This window comes from Odontesthes bonariensis, chromosome 14, assembly GCF_027942865.1.
Source record: "Odontesthes bonariensis isolate fOdoBon6 chromosome 14, fOdoBon6.hap1, whole genome shotgun sequence".
Taxonomy (NCBI): domain Eukaryota; kingdom Metazoa; phylum Chordata; class Actinopteri; order Atheriniformes; family Atherinopsidae; genus Odontesthes; species Odontesthes bonariensis.
The window spans coordinates 3,726,579-3,742,500 of NC_134519.1; the positions used below are offsets into that span (position 1 = coordinate 3,726,579).

The 15,922-nt window shown below is 41.5% G+C and overlaps 1 protein-coding gene across 1 annotated transcript in view; it reads right to left on the bottom strand.

Annotated features, from left to right (window-relative positions):
• Positions 1 to 31: 31 nt before the first annotated feature.
• The window catches only part of saga (S-antigen; retina and pineal gland (arrestin) a), an 18,670-nt gene continuing 2,779 nt past the window's right edge, over positions 32 to 15,922 (bottom strand). Inside the window, exons 3-15 of the mRNA XM_075482138.1 lie at positions 12,564 to 12,608; positions 12,239 to 12,438; positions 10,103 to 10,162; positions 9,042 to 9,109; positions 8,803 to 8,938; positions 6,275 to 6,359; positions 6,121 to 6,193; positions 4,534 to 4,671; positions 4,375 to 4,452; positions 3,386 to 3,400; positions 3,013 to 3,065; positions 2,870 to 2,879; positions 32 to 158 (exon numbers count right to left, since the gene is read on the bottom strand). Of these exons, the coding sequence (XP_075338253.1) occupies positions 32 to 158; positions 2,870 to 2,879; positions 3,013 to 3,065; positions 3,386 to 3,400; positions 4,375 to 4,452; positions 4,534 to 4,671; positions 6,121 to 6,193; positions 6,275 to 6,359; positions 8,803 to 8,938; positions 9,042 to 9,109; positions 10,103 to 10,162; positions 12,239 to 12,438; positions 12,564 to 12,608 (1,088 nt within the window). The remainder of the gene's footprint in view (positions 159 to 2,869; positions 2,880 to 3,012; positions 3,066 to 3,385; positions 3,401 to 4,374; positions 4,453 to 4,533; positions 4,672 to 6,120; positions 6,194 to 6,274; positions 6,360 to 8,802; positions 8,939 to 9,041; positions 9,110 to 10,102; positions 10,163 to 12,238; positions 12,439 to 12,563; positions 12,609 to 15,922) is intronic.

Here is a 15,922-nt window from a genome sequence, read left to right on the forward strand (position 1 = left end):
TTTCAGCCGCCGTCACCCGACTGACTCTCCTCTACTTCTCTTTGGGCGCCATGTCGTCGCCGCCCGACACGTTGCCCTCCTCGTCATCGTCCTCACCGATGATCCCCTTCAGGTAGGAACGCTTGAATTCTTGGAAGATCAGCTCCTCCTCCAACTCACTGGGAAAAACAGCAGCGTGAGAGAATCAGGTGAAGACCAGAGAGCTACAAACCAAAGTCATCTGCAACAGCCTTTAAATCCTGGTGGATCAAACGTCTTCCAACTAGGGTTGGGCGAGTTAACTCGTTATTATCGCGTTAGCGCATTAATTATTTAACACCGATAAATATTTTATTGCGCATTAACGCATGTTTTTTAAAATTTTTATTAAAAAAAACATTTTGGGGGGCTTTTGTGCCTTTAATGGATAGGAAAGTTCAGCGAGACAGGAAGCAGGGGGCAGAGAGAGGGGGAACGACATGCAGCACAGGGCTGTCTGATGCGGGACTCGAACCGGGGCCAGCTGCAGCGAGGACTATAGTCTCTGTACACGGGGCGTCTGCTCAACCTACTACGCCACGGACCACCTGTTTTATTATTTATTTTATTATTGTAAAACGCTGTTGCTCACAGGCTTTTATTTTGAAAAAGTCCGTTGCTCACAGGCTTTTATTTTGTAAAAGTCTGTTGCTTACAGGCTTTTATTTTGTAAAAGTCTGTTGCGGAACCGGAAAAGTAAGTAATCGGCGGATCCACCAAACCTGGAGAAGGGTACGGAACTTTTACTCAGCCATTTTAAATTTTTTTTTGGGGGCTTTTTATGCCTTTAATGATAGGACAGAGACAGGAAGCAGAGAGATGGGGAAGACATGCATCAAAGGGCCGCTCGGAGTGGGACTTGAACCAGGTCCCGCTGCATTGAGGACTGTAGCCTTGGTATGTGGGGTGGCTGCTCAACCCACTACGCCACCGACCGCCTCGGCCATTTTCATTTTAAAGTTCTTCCAGACGGCGGAGTCGACAGAACCAAAGTCATCTGTAAACACTGCCAAGTTGAATTGTCTTCTCAGCGTAGTAGTTCCAGTCTAAAATATCACTTAAAGGCAAAACACACAACTGATAGCAGCAAGTCATTCAAGGAAACAGACAGTGGAGCGAGGCTTCTACATAAAAACTACAGAAAGATGCTGATGTTAAAAGTGTGTTTGCACAACAAATGTTATGGCACTTTCATTCATATGGCAGCACATTTAAAATAAAGCTAAATGCTAAAAGCTATACGCTACTTTTGGATTCATTTTTGGATTTTGCGTACAAATGCGATTAATCGTGATTAATCAGGGAAATCATGTGATTAATTAGATTAAACATTTTAATCGTTGCCAAAACACTTTTAACATCAGCATTTTTATGTAGTTTTTATGTGGAATCATAATATTTTTGACTGGAACTACTACGGTGAGAAGACAATTCAACTTGGCTGTAAATGCAGGACTTTTAAAAAAAATTATTTTGAAATATCTGCTTTTATTTTGAAACCAGTTAAACAGGAAGAGCTTCACACAGAGACCGAGGAGCACCTGTAGCGGTGATGTCCAACTTTAAAATGAAAAATGGCCGAGTAAAAGTTCCGTACTCTTCTCCATGTTTGGTGGATCCGCAGCAGACAGCAACTGACTTCAACAATAATAAAACCTGCGTTAATGCGCGATAAAATATTTATTGGCGTTAAATAATTAACACGTTAACGCGATAATAACGAGTTTACTCGCCCAGCCCTAGTAAATACAAATGTAAATCTTTAGATAATTTTTTTTATCCGTGATCCAGTTGATCCAGTCCACAAAGGGCTCATGTGCCCTTTTTGGGTGTTTTTAGCATGAATGTTGCCCCAGCTTATCACCCTGACCCAGCCTCTGCTTCACTCGTTTCCTTCCTTGGAACGCTTTTCTCTTGCAGTTGTGGAGACGCTATGATGCGGTAGTTTAGCATCACAGGTCGGTCCTCGTTAAAGTCTCTAAAGTCCTCGTGCTCACCATTTTTTCTGATGTATCAGGCTGCTAACTCATCCTCTTTCTACCAGCCATCTCTGCAATGAGATAATCAGAGTTTTCCCTTCTCCTGTCAGTGGTCATAACATTACGGACAAGAAGGTTTCAGCTCAAAGTGACTCAGATTTACTGAGCTGTTACGACTGCATTTCAATCATGATTAACTTTGTGTCACATTGAATGAAACAGTTCCAATGAAACCTGAGAATTCTCAGACAATATACTGAAGTATTCTAGCTCCTCCACCTTTAGTATATTGTGCATCACATCTGTGATTATGAAGTAGTTTTTGTCATAATTATGGCATGTGGATCTCAATAATACTTTGACATTTATGTCGTGTTTTTAGCTGATACTGAAATGTATTTTCTCAAAGTAAACTTGGTGTCAAACATCCAATAAATAATTTGCTCTTATGTTTCACTTTAGAAGACACAACACATCGACTCCAAGGAGTTAGCAGCCTGTTACATCCATCCTTTCTACCAGCCATCTCTGCAATGAGATAATCAGTGTTTTCCCTTCTCCTGTCAGTGGTCATAACATTACGGACAAGGTTTCAGCTCAAAGTGACCAGTGACCCCCCCCTTTGCTGCATCAAAGGGTAATTCCAGGTAGACCTCTGACGTTAAGGACACAAACAGAGGACGGCTGATAGTGCTGAGGAGGACGCGGGGACATGAGCACGAGCTGATGCAGCGAAAACGGATCCTGGAACATGATCCTGCACAAACTGAACTGCAGAAAGGACGGGTACGAGAAAACTCCGACTCAGCATATTCCGTCAGCAAAAGCAGACGGTTCACTTCTTTATGTAAAAGAGTCTTCAGCATATTTACCTCTCCTTCACTGCAGGCAGCACAAAGACAGATAAAACCAGCAGGATTAATGTGTGAATACGTTTTAAAGCACAACATGTGGCTGGTTTGAAGAAAACAGAAAGTTTTTCAACATATTCAGATCAAACCGGAGAAAGTTTTACCTGCGTCTGGTTTGGGATGCATCAGTCTGAAGGGAACTTCCAGGCCGACCTCACTGCAACAAACCAACATGTTTCCCACAGAAATGAGACCAACAAGCAAGGAGTTTGTTCACACGGCAGATTTTCTATAAGACTCACTAATAAAAGAGTTGTAGAAAACTGTTCTGTGGGGTTTGCACATATATTACTGACAGTGGCAGCCTCATGCACAGTGTGGTGACATCAGCAACAAATGAAGACAGGAAGGGTTGTTGGATTAAATGTTTTAAAAGCTAAATCAGATACTAAAGCACGTCTGCGTTCATGTCATCTTCCTAGAAAAAGCCCAACTGAAACACAATCGGTTATATTGATGATGTAGAAACAAACTTACGTCGATCCCATCATGCTGTGAGCGTGTTGGAGACAAAGATGAAAAGTTTCAGTGTTTAGAAAATGAATCAAACGTGAACGATCAGCTGGAGTCTGAAATAAGTTTCAACCTTTCAACCACAGCACATGACATATAAATGAATTGTTTTAAACCCTTAAACAATAAGAAATTAAACCGTTCAGTTTGCAGTCAACATATTCCCGTTTCCATCTCATAATAAACTGCTGTGTGGCGCCCCCTGGTGGTGTCAGATGGGTGGAGCATGAGACCCCCGGCTCTTTATCATGGCCCCATTACAAGCACTTTGTGAGGTAACCGCATACTTCTCCTACTTCTCCTACTACTCATACTGACTTTTTGAGTTAGTATGCGAGTTTGAGTAAGCAGAAGTTCCCGGATGCATACTTGATTCTCCTAAATGTTGGGTATGCATCATGAGGTTACTACTCAAACTACCCAAGATGCAACGTAACGTGACGTCGCCGATCGTCATTTCCTGTCAAAACGGCAGTTTCAAGCTAGCTACAACGAGGGTAGGTTCACTTCCTGTTTTCAAAACAAAAGCACCAATTGTATCGTAATGGCTTTCCCTATGATAAAAGGCAACGGGTATTTTATTTTGTGAAAATAACCAGAAGTGCGTTGCTCACTGCGGCTAGCTTTAGTAGCACCGAATTCGTGGGAACAAAATTGTAAAAATGTTGCTAAAGTTTACAGAGTTTAGAGCTTAAGCGAAATCAGCTTCAGGCTGGCTGATTGGCTGGCCTTGTTGCCATGGCGATGCCTCCCACTGTTTGTGAGACCACCTCAAATTCAGAGGTTGTCTTTAGTAAGGGGTTAAGATTAGGCCCTGGCATCTGATGGATTTAAACCTTTGGCTGCACATGAGCAACACTTTAACCTCAGGCTTTGATCCCCATGAGGACACGATGAAGGGCATCCTGACGAGGAAACAAAAGCAAGCTCCCAGACACGCGGGATGTACTGACCCGCCAACGATGAGCTTCACCATGACCCTGTACGATACAATCATGCCCATAACCTCCTTCAGAACGCCTTCTTTAATCCTGAAAGAGAACACAAACATTTCCCGTGAGGCCGGCCCGACAGGACGACTGAGAGCAGGAAGTCGGCCTCTCTCTGCTCACATGCTCGACGATGCCAGGTTGGTGTCTTCGTGCTTCAGTTTTCCATCCAAAGCGATGCCCCTGCGCTCCCTGTTGTTGGCCAGCAGAGGCAGCATCTTGTACTCTTTCTTCAGCGTCGCTCCGGCCGACACAGAATCTCTGAAGTAAAGGAAAAAGTTCCAGAAGCACGGCAACAAAGATGGGAGGAAAAACGCAAAAACACACTTCATCCTGATCCATCTGAAAACAGAAGCTGAACAAAACCAACGTTTAAACCCAGATTTCTCCCCATTACAAACAACTTGAATCAAACAAATACGTTTGAAAACATTTTTGCTTTAACAAGTCATGACGTAGCCAGAGGAGGGTAGTAATGAGTTACATTTACTTGAGTAAGTTTTTGAAAACATTATACTTCTAGGAGTAGTTTTAAATCTCTATGCTTTTTACTTTTACTTGAGTAGATGTGTGCAGCAGAAACTGTCCTCTTACTCCGCTACATTAGGCTACAATGAGCTGGTTACTTTTCTTCTTACCTCTTTGGTATTCTACGCCTCATTATTTTTATCCCCCCGCGTACGCCTCATTTTAATGTTTTATTCTGACAGAGAGAGAGACTTCCAAAAGGCTCTACCACCTGACTGTGTTCCACCAATCAGACGCAGCCGTGCAGGCTGGTCACGTGACCATACTCGATCTCAGCGGCGGGACAGGTTAGCTTTAGCATTAGCAGTCGTAGCAAACAAACAAAGAAACAGATGAAAAATGTCAGAACCAACGGTGGGAAATGAAGACGCAGACGAGGCCTCATACTGAAAGCATGTTTACCTTACAAAGAGTGAGAAACAGCAGCTACATTATGTGTCTTCTGTGTCAACCAAAACAAACGCACATTTCAGCAGAAACTCAACATCTAACTTGAGGAAACATGTAGCGGTAAGTTTCCTAAACTCGTTTTTTCCCCCATGGATAGGTGAATGTTTGTTTTTTAGGTTCCATATGGGTTACATATGTTTTAAACATTTCCTAAGTCTCTTTTATTTTTTATTGAAGTTCTTGAATTTACCTGAATTATTTTAATTTAAGATATTTTGTAATTAATTCATTCATTTTAATTTATTTTATCAATTTGATGAACTCTAATTTGCCTAAAGATGATTATTTAGTATTTTTGTCTGTCTGATTGAATGCTTGTGTTAACAAATAAATCAGACGTTACTCAACAGTTACTCAGTACTTGAGTAGTTTTTTCACCTTTTTTACTCTTACTCAAGTAATTATTTGGATGAATACTTTTTACTTTCACTTGAGTCATATTATTCTGAAGTAACAGTACTTTTACTTGAGTACAATCTTTGGCTGCTCTGCCCACCTCTGCATTCTGCTGGCATCAAACCAGAGACCCATTTGGACCAATAACATCTGGATTTACATTTGTTTCCTCATCTGTTTTAGTGACAGAAATTAGATTACGTTACCTTAACTTTCTCATATAAAACGTTTTGTCGTGGCTGACAAACGTTGAGATCTTGAAAGAAACAGAAACTTTTTCTCCACCACGGCCAAACTGCAGAAACTCTTAAAAATGTCTCGTGAGCCGAGCATTACCCAGTATCCTCGATATCCACGCATTTGGCGTAGACGTCGTTGGAGTACAGCACCACCGTGGCGACCTGGTCCACTGGAGACAAGACGTTCAGACACGGTTAACTCCAGCTCGGATGTGTTTGGGGGGGTTGTTCACAACGAGAGCTGCGCTCACCTGAGAGGATGATGTTCTTCACATTTTTGTTGGAGTTGTTTGTGACGCTGACGGTAACTTTGATGGACTCGCCGTGATAGTAAAGCTGCAAACAAGAAGCAAACATCTGGCTGTAAAGGCAAGGCAAGGCAAGGCAAGGCATCTTTTATATAGCGCATTTCATACCACAGGCAACTCAATGTGCTTTACATAAAGACAAGGCATTTAAAAGAACAGCATAAAGCAGCAATTTAAAGAGAAAAAAAAATTTAATAAAAATTAAAAACACAATTAAAAGCAATCAAAGAAGAGGGGAAAAAGAAAGATATAAACTCAACCATAAGCACACGGAAAGAGAAATGTTTTTAACCTGGATTTAAAAGTGCTCACAGTTGGGGCTGATTTCAGTTCTGCTGGTAGTTTGTTCCAGTTGTGTGCAGCCTAACAGCTAAAAGCTGCTTCACCGGGTCCAGTTTGAACTCTGGGCTCCACTATCTGACCTGAGTCAGCAGATCTCAGAGCTCTGCTGGGTTTATACTCTGCTAGCATGTCATTCATGTGTTCTGGACCTAAACCATTCTGTGATTTGTAGACGAGTAGCAGAACTTTAAAATCTATTCTGTATCTGACCGGGAGCCAATGTAAAGACTTGAGAACTGGGGTGATGTGATGTGATCTCTTTGTTCTGGTTAAAACTCGGGCTGCAGCGTTCTGAATGAGCTGCAGCTGTTTGAGACTCTTTTGGGGGGGTCCAGTCAGAAGACCGTTACAGTAGTCGAGTCTGCTGGAGATGAAAGCATGAATCAGCTTCTCCTGATCTGTTTGGGACATGAAACCCTTAAATCTGGATATGTTCTTAAGTTGATAAAAGGCTGATTTGGTGACTGATTTGATATGATAGTTGAAGGTCAGGTCTGAGTCTATCAGCACGCCGAGGTTCCGGACTTGGTCTTTAGTTTCTAGAGACAGTGACTCAAGATGTTTACTGACAGCAAACCTCTTCTCTTTGTTGCCAAACACAATGACCTCAGTTTTTTCTTGATTTAACTGAAGGAAATTTTGGTTCATCCACTTTTTGACTCTATAGGACTGCAGTCATCTTGAGACAGTGCCAGATATATCTGTGTGTCATCTGCATAGCTGTGGTAGTTGACTTTAGAGTTCTTCAGAATTTGACCCAGAGGCAGCATGTATAGGGTGAACAGAAGGGGTCCAAGAACTGACCCCTGAGGAACTCCACATGTCATAGCCACTCGATCAGATTGATTACTTCCAATGGTCACAAAATAACTCCGCTCCTCCAAGTAAAGCATCTTTAACACTACCGGCTGTCTGATTGGTAAAAGGAATTCACCAACATTTGGATAACGAGGTGCTAAAATCTCCGGTTTGTCATCTCCAGCAGACTCCATCACTGTAATGCTCTTTTAACTGGACTTCCAAAAAAGAGCATTAAACATCTGCAGCTCATCCAGAACGCTGCTGCTGGAGTTTTAACCCGGACTAAGAGATCTGAACACATCACAGCAGCTTTAAAATCTTTACTCTGGCTTCCAGTCAGTCACAGAATAGATTTTAAAAGCCTGCTGATGGTTTACAATCTGTGATCTGTTCAGAGAATATAAAGCCAGCAGAGCTCTTAGATCCAAGGACTCAGGTCAGCTGGTCCAGTCCAGAGTCCAGACTAAACATGGAGAAGCAGCATTTAGCTGTTATGCTGCCAACAAGTGGAACAAACTGCCAGTGGAGATTAAACTTTCACCAAATGGAGACATTTTTAAATCCAGGTTAAAGACATTTCTGTTCTCATGTGTCTCTGCATGAAATCTGCACGCCATCTTTGAACTTATCTGGACTGCTGCTTGTTTTTAAATTCATTTAAATGATTTTATTTGTTTCTCTTTATATTCTTTTATGTATTTTTAATGCTTCTTCCACTCCCTGCTGCAATGCTTTTATTTTATGTGAAGCACTTTGAATTGTTCATGAAATGTGCTACAAGGTCCTTCGTTCCCACAGCCATAAGACTTTTTAACAGTGACTGCTGAGTTCTTCTCAAATTGATTATTTATTCAATTAGCCATTTATTATTATTATTATTATTACTTAGTAGTAGTGTTTTTATTAGAATTGGTGTTATTATGGTTGTTGTTAATATACAAGCATTGTAAATATTAATAATTTTTTTTGAGCTACTTGACTAATATGAATTTCCTCCATTGGGAGATGAATAAAGTATTTTTCTATTCTATTCTACAAATAAATTTGACTTGATTTGATTTGCTTAAACCAAAAGAATGGCATGCTCTCAGGTTGCAGACTCTGGAGGTCTTCTCCCCACAGATTTCAGTCAAACGGAGCATTAATATATGAATATATATGAACGAATTGGATTATTTTATGAATAATTATGATTACAATTAATTGAATTCCAATTGGCTTGAATTGGACTTTATTATCTAAGTGCCTTGAGATGACATTTGTTGTATTTGGCGCTATTTAAATAAAAATGAATTGAAGTGAAATTGAATTAATATGAAGCTGCCCACCTCTTTGTCCAGCGAGGCCTGGACATGCAGCGGCTTGTCCGACATGACGAACTCCTTGGTGGTCTCAACAGAGGGCGCCTCCTCCTGGCTCTCCGGAGCGTACTGGACCTTCCTGAGCATCAGCTTCACCGTGCTCCTGTTCAGCCAAACCACAAACCCAAAAGCAGGAACAATGAGAGGACTGGACTGGACTTCTTTTTCAGTTCTCTGCAGTTTCTCACACAGGGACCAGGACTCACCGCTTGCGTACTTTTGCATCCTGGCTCTCGGCGCTGAACGCTTTGATCTCAAACTCCACAGCGCATTGCTGCAGGAGAAGAAAGAAGACACGTCACCGTCCTGTGGGCCTCATCTCTGCTCATGTTCAGGAACCTTTTAGGATCATGTCAGTCTCTGAGTAAACCCAGTTTTAATGTGAAAGGGACAGAAGGAATGTCTGCCGCTCAGCAACCAGATTACCCACAATTCCACCTTCTTAAATGAAACGTCTGAGTCATAAACTGTTCATGCATGGAGCATATTTCCATTAAAAATTCTGAACAGTTTCATTACAAATTGAGAATCACATGGGAGAACTATAAATAACTTTGTCTACGATTGTCTTATAGCCTTATAAATATAAATTATATATATATTTACAAGGAAACAGACAGTGGAGCGAGGCTTCTACATAAAAACTACAGAAAGATGCTGATGTTAAAAGTGTGTTTGCACAACAAATGTTATGGCACTTCCATTCATATGGCAGCACATTTAAAATAAAGCTAAATGCTAAAAGCTATACGCTACTTTAGGATTAATTTTTGGATTCTGCGTACAAATGTGATTAATCGTGATTAATCAGGGAAATCGTGTGATTAATTAGATTAAACATTTTAATCGTTTCCCAGCCATAGTTTTAAGATTATTGTGGCCGGACTAACACAATAATTATTTTAGCTAGTGTCATATAAACGGGTTGAGGTGTTGGGGTGTTGGATGGGACTCTGAGTTTTCCAACCTCCTGACTCGTGTTTGGAAAACATTACAATGTGCAATGTGAGAACATTTATACTTTTAACTGGCACCGGTGGTCATTTGGGTGCTTAGATGACCCTTAGATACCCAAAGAGAAGCAGTGCCTCTCTGCCTCCACAGATGGAAACACAGGAGTAGGACCCAGTGGGGGTAACTGGGACTGGGCGCTCACTTCTATCTGCGACCCCCCGGGGATAATTCACCACTAACATCCCTGACCTGAAAGCCAATGTTCTCAGCCATAAATCGTGTTTCCGGTTCAGGCCGCGGGTTTGATTCTCACCTTGCCTTCATCTTGGGCTGCTGGCTGGAGTGCCACGGAGCAAGGCAGGTTGTCTGGAAACTGAGAAGAAAAAAAACGGTTAAATCGCTTAAAGGGGAAGAAACAGTTTTCCCAGCTCCCCTCTCCTTGGATGTAAAACGTTTAAACTCTTCTTATTGCTCGACTTTTCCTTGTTTTCATGTTTTGTGCTGCAGGTCCTCTCTGACATGTGACGTGGAGCATTGATACGTTTTCTGTAAAAGCCTCCCTGCTGACAGTTCATTTCACCTCAGAAACCGTTGAACACTGCACTGTAAGTGTATATCAAAGGGATAGTTCGCCTCTTTTGACATGAAGCTGTATAACATCCCATATCAGCAACATCATTTCTGAACATCTTCTTACCCCCTGCTGCGTCCTGTGAGCAGAGTTCCAGCCTCGTTTTGGTGCTGATGAAGGTAGTCCGGCTAGTTGGCTGGGGTTTAAAAAATAAAGCGTTTTGCTTCTCAGAACAATATGCGTTCAACAGAGTAATACATTTGCATCACAAAATCGTTCTCCAGTAATCCAAAACAGTGTTTTTTTTCCCACTTTTCTGTCTTCTCAAACCCCAGCTGGTGGAGGCGGATGGCCACCCTTCCTGGTTCTGGTTCTGCCAGAGGTTTCTTCCTGTTCAAAGGGAGTCGTTTCTCTCCACAGTCGCCTCAGGCTCAGGACGGGAGATTGGACTGAAGACAAGTTTCGGTGCAATCTGTTGGTTTCCTTGGCAAGGAAACTGTTTTTGAATTGGCTCTATATGAATGAATTGGATTATTTTGTAAATAATTATGATTACAATTAATTGGATTCCAATTGGCTTGAACTGGACTTTATTATTTAAGTGCCTTGAGATGACATTTGGTGTATTTGGTGTTATATAAATAAAAATGAATTGAATTTAATTGAATCCAGAAAAAGTCAGACCTCACGATCTCTTGGCCCTATTTTCTCTCCCTTCGTATCACTGCCTGCTGTGCAGACCGAGCAGCAAACACCGTAACAGGCGCGGCTGTCGGCAGCAGGCAGTGATACGAAGGGAGAGAAAATAGGGCCAAGAGATCGTGAGGTCTGACTTTTTCCTGGAGAAAGATTTTGTGATGCAAATGTATTACTCTTTTGTCCAGACTAAACATGGAGAAGCAGCATTTAGCTGTTATGCTGCAAACAAGTGGAACAAACTGCCAGTGGAGATTAAACTTTCACCAAATGTAGACATTTTTAAATCCAGGTTAAAAACCTTAACGCCTATTGTTGCATATATGCTACAAACCATTTGACTCAATCAACCAGCTCAGATAGCATCTTTATTCCCCCAATGCCGGATAGTCCATTTTCACTACAGACCTAGGAACCTTTATATAAATAAATATGTAAAAAAAAAAAGGGTGAATAAAAAAACATTGTTTTTTCACTGTTATATTACTGTGTTGTTGTTATCTTATTATTAACCATTATGCCTGGTGTTGCAAAAAAAGCAACATAACAAAATTTCTATTTATTTTTTGTGCAAAAGTGAAATTAATAATCTCAGCATTATTTACCATCTGCTTCAAGGCTAAAACACACACAAAACATTCTTTTTATATACAGCTATATAAATTCCGGTGTTAAAGGGTTAAAAACATTTGTTTTCTCATGTGTCTATACATGAAATCTGAAACTTATCTGGACTGGTGCTTGTTTTTAAATTAATTTAAATTACTTTATTTGTTTTTTCTTTATGTTCTTTTATGTAATTTTTAATGCTTCTTCCACTCCCTGCTGCAATGCTTTTATTTTATGTAAAGCACTTTGAACTGTTTTGGACATGAAATGTACTACCAATAAATTTGATATGATTTTGAACGCATATTGTTCTGAGAAGCAAAACGCTTTATTTTTTAAACCCCAGCCAACTAGCCGGACTACCTTCATCAACACCAAAACGAGGCTGGAACTCTGCTCACAGGACGCAGCAGGGGGTAAGAAGATGTTCAGAAATGATGTTGCTGATATGGGATGTCATACAGCTTCATGTCCAAAGAGGCAAACTATCCCTTTAACACGTTTCTCTCTGGCCTCTGTGCTGGTAAGTGAAGGATTCCCTCTCCCTCACTCCGGCTGCTTGTCACCTCTCACCTCGAAGAAGAAGGGGTAGGCGTTGCTGCCCAGCTTGCGCAGAAGGTTGGCCTGGATCTTGGTGTGAACTCCCTTGTCACGGTCCTGCAGAGGCGGGTACACCTGTCGGGTGGACAGGTACAGCTCCCTGCGGAAGGCGATTCCCATCACGTCCATGTCGTCTCTGCCGTAGCGAAAGGTGCAAGACAGGGTGACAAACACTGGAGGGCAGAGGGGAGACACCCAAACAGTGGAAAAATCAGCTGTTAAACACCTTTTCTGTCCTTTTCAGACCCACCAGGAGGAGCTTTTTCAGCATGAATGAAAGGTGTGTTGGGGTACCGACCTTTCCTCCCTGCCAGAGCCTCAGGATCAACAAGGACAACGCCATCTAGTGGTGAACAAAGAACAGCTGTTGTTACACGGTGATGAGAAACGTGTTCTTTATCCACATGACAGAGAAAAACGAGTCGATTCCAGACGACATTAAGCCTTAAAGCTTCCCAATCAATCTGAGACAAAGTTATTCACCATCAATCCTAAATACAACAAAACAATGTCAACAACTGCAGGATTATTTCATCGAAGACAGTATGAAACCAAGATAATTCTTTTAGTCAGCTTCAACGAGTTTAAAATGCAACCAGTTTCACAGGAGATTGTGTTCGTTTTCAAATTTCAGATTCCAACACAGAGAACCCTCATTCTCCGACTCTGTGACGTTTCCTTCTCTCACTCTGTAACGTTTCCTCCTCCCACTCTGTGACGTTTCCTTCTCCCACTCTGTAACGTTTCCTTCTCCCACTCTGTGACATTTCCTTCTCCCACTTTGTGACGTTTCCTTCTCCCACTTTGTAACGTTTCCTTCTCCCACTCTGTGACGTTTCCTTCTCCCACTCTGTGACGTTTCCTTCTCCCACTTTGTAACGTTTCCTTCTCCCACTTTGTAACGTTTCCTTCTCCCACTCTGTGACGTTTCCTTCTCCCACTCTGTGACGTTTCCTTCTCCCACTCTGTAACGTTTCCTTCTCCCACTCTGTGATGTTTCATTCTCCCACTCTGTAACGTTTCCTTCTCCCACTCTGTGACGTTTCCTTCTCCCACTCTGTGACGTTTCCTTCTCCCACTCTGTAACGTTTACTTCTCCAACTCTGTGATGTTTCCTTCTCCCTCTCTGTAACGTTTCCTTCTCCCACTCTGTGACGTTTCCTTCTCCCACTCTGTAACGTTTCCTTCTCCCACTCTGTGATGTTTCATTCTCCCACTCTGTATCTGTTATGTTAGAACATGAAGATGTTTACAACAGCAAGGTCCTGATGATGGACAGTTTTAACAGCAAGGTCCTGATGATGGACAGTTTTAACAGCAAGGTCCTAATGAAGGACAGTTTTAACAGCAAGGTCCTGATGATGGACAGTTTTAACAGCAAGGTCCTGATGATGGACAGTTTTAACAGCAAGGTCCTAATGATGGACAGTTTTAACAGCAAGGTCCTGATGATGGACAGTTTTAACAGCAAGGTCCTGATGATGGACAGTTTTAACAATAAGGTCCTAATGAAGGACAGTTTTAACAGCAAGGTCCTGATGATGGACAGTTTTAACAGCAAGGTCCTAATGAAGGACAGTTTTAACAGCAAGGTCCTGATGATGGACAGTTTTAACAGCAAGGTCCTGATGATGGACAGTTTTAACAATAAGGTCCTAATGAAGGACAGTTTTAACAGCAAGGTCCTGATGATGGACAGTTTTAACAATAAGGTCCTAATGAAGGACAGTTTTAACAGCAAGGTCCTAATGAAGGACAGTTTTAACAGCAAGGTCCTAATGATGGACAGTTTTAACAACAAGGTCCTGATGATGGACAGTTTTAACAACAAGGTCCTGATGATGGACAGTTTTAACAGCAAGGTCCTGATGATGGACAGTTTTAACAGCAAGGTCCTGATGATGGACAGTTTTAACAGCAAGGTCCTGATGATGGACAGTTTTAACAGCAAGGTCCTGATGATGGACAGTTTTAACAATAAGGTCCTAATGAAGGACAGTTTTAACAGCAAGGTCCTGATGATGGACAGTTTTAACAATAAGGTCCTAATGAAGGACAGTTTTAACAGCAAGGTCCTGATGATGGACAGTTTTAACAATAAGGTCCTAATGAAGGACAGTTTTAACAGCAAGGTCCTAATGATGGACAGTTTTAACAACAAGGTCCTAATGAAGGACAGTTTTAACAGCAAGGTCCTGATGATGGACAGTTTTAACAGCAAGGTCCTGATGATGGACAGTTTTAACAGCAAGGTCCTGATGATGGACAGTTTTAACAGCAAGGTCCTGATGATGGACAGTTTTAACAACAAGGTCCTGATGATGGACAGTTTTAACAACAAGGTCCTGATGATGGACAGTTTTAACAACAAGGTCCTGATGATGGACAGTTTTAACAATAAGGTCCTAATGAAGGACAGTTTTAACAGCAAGGTCCTGATGATGGACAGTTTTAACAACAAGGTCCTGATGATGGACAGTTTTAACAACAAGGTCCTGATGATGGACAGTTTTAACAGCAAGGTCCTGATGATGGACAGTTTTAACAACAAGGTCCTGATGATGGACAGTTTTAACAGCAAGGTCCTGATGATGGACAGTTTTAACAACAAGGTCCTGATGATGGACAGTTTTAACAACAAGGTCCTGATGATGGACAGTTTTATCAACAAGGTCCAGATGATGGACAGTTTTAACAGCAAGGTCCTGATGATGGACAGTTTTAACAACAAGGTCCTGATGATGGACAGTTTTAACAACAAGGTCCTGATGATGGACAGTTTTAACAATAAGGTCCTGATGATGGACAGTTTTAACAACAAGGTCCTGATGATGGACAGTTTTAACAACAAGGTCCTGATGATGGACAGTTTTAACAGCAAGGTCCTGATGATGGACAGTTTTAACAGCAAGGTCCTGATGATGGACAGTTTTAACAACAAGGTCCTGATGATGGACAGTTTTAACAACAAGGTCCTGATGATGGACAGTTTTAACAACAAGGTCCTGATGATGGACAGTTTTAACAGCAAGGTCCTGATGATGGACAGTTTTAACAGCAAGGTCCTGATGATGGACAGTTTTAACAGCAAGGTCCTGATGATGGACAGTTTTAACAGCAAGGTCCTGATGATGGACAGTTTTAACAGCAAGGTCCTGATGATGGACAGTTTTAACAATAAGGTCCTGATGATGGACAATTTTAACAGCAAGGTCCAGATGATGGACAGTTTTAACAGCAAGGTCCTGATGATTGACAGTTTTAACAATAAGGTCCTGATCATGGACAATTTTAACAGCAAGGTCCTGATGATGGACAGTTTTAACAACAACGTCCAGATGATGGACAGTTTTAAAAACAAGGTCCTGATGATGGACAGTTTTAACAGCAAGGTCCTGATGATGGACAGTTTTAACAGCAAGGTCCTGATGATGGACAGTTTTAACAACAAGGTCCTGATGAAGGACAGTTTTAAAAACAAGGTCCTGATGATGGACAGTTTTAACAGCAAGGTCCTGATGATGGACAGTTTTAACAGCAAGGTCCTGATGATGGACAGTTTTAACAGCAAGGTCCTGATGAAGGACAGTTTTAACAACAAGGTCCTGATGATGGACAGTTTTAAAAACAAGGTCCTGATGATGGACAGTTTTAACA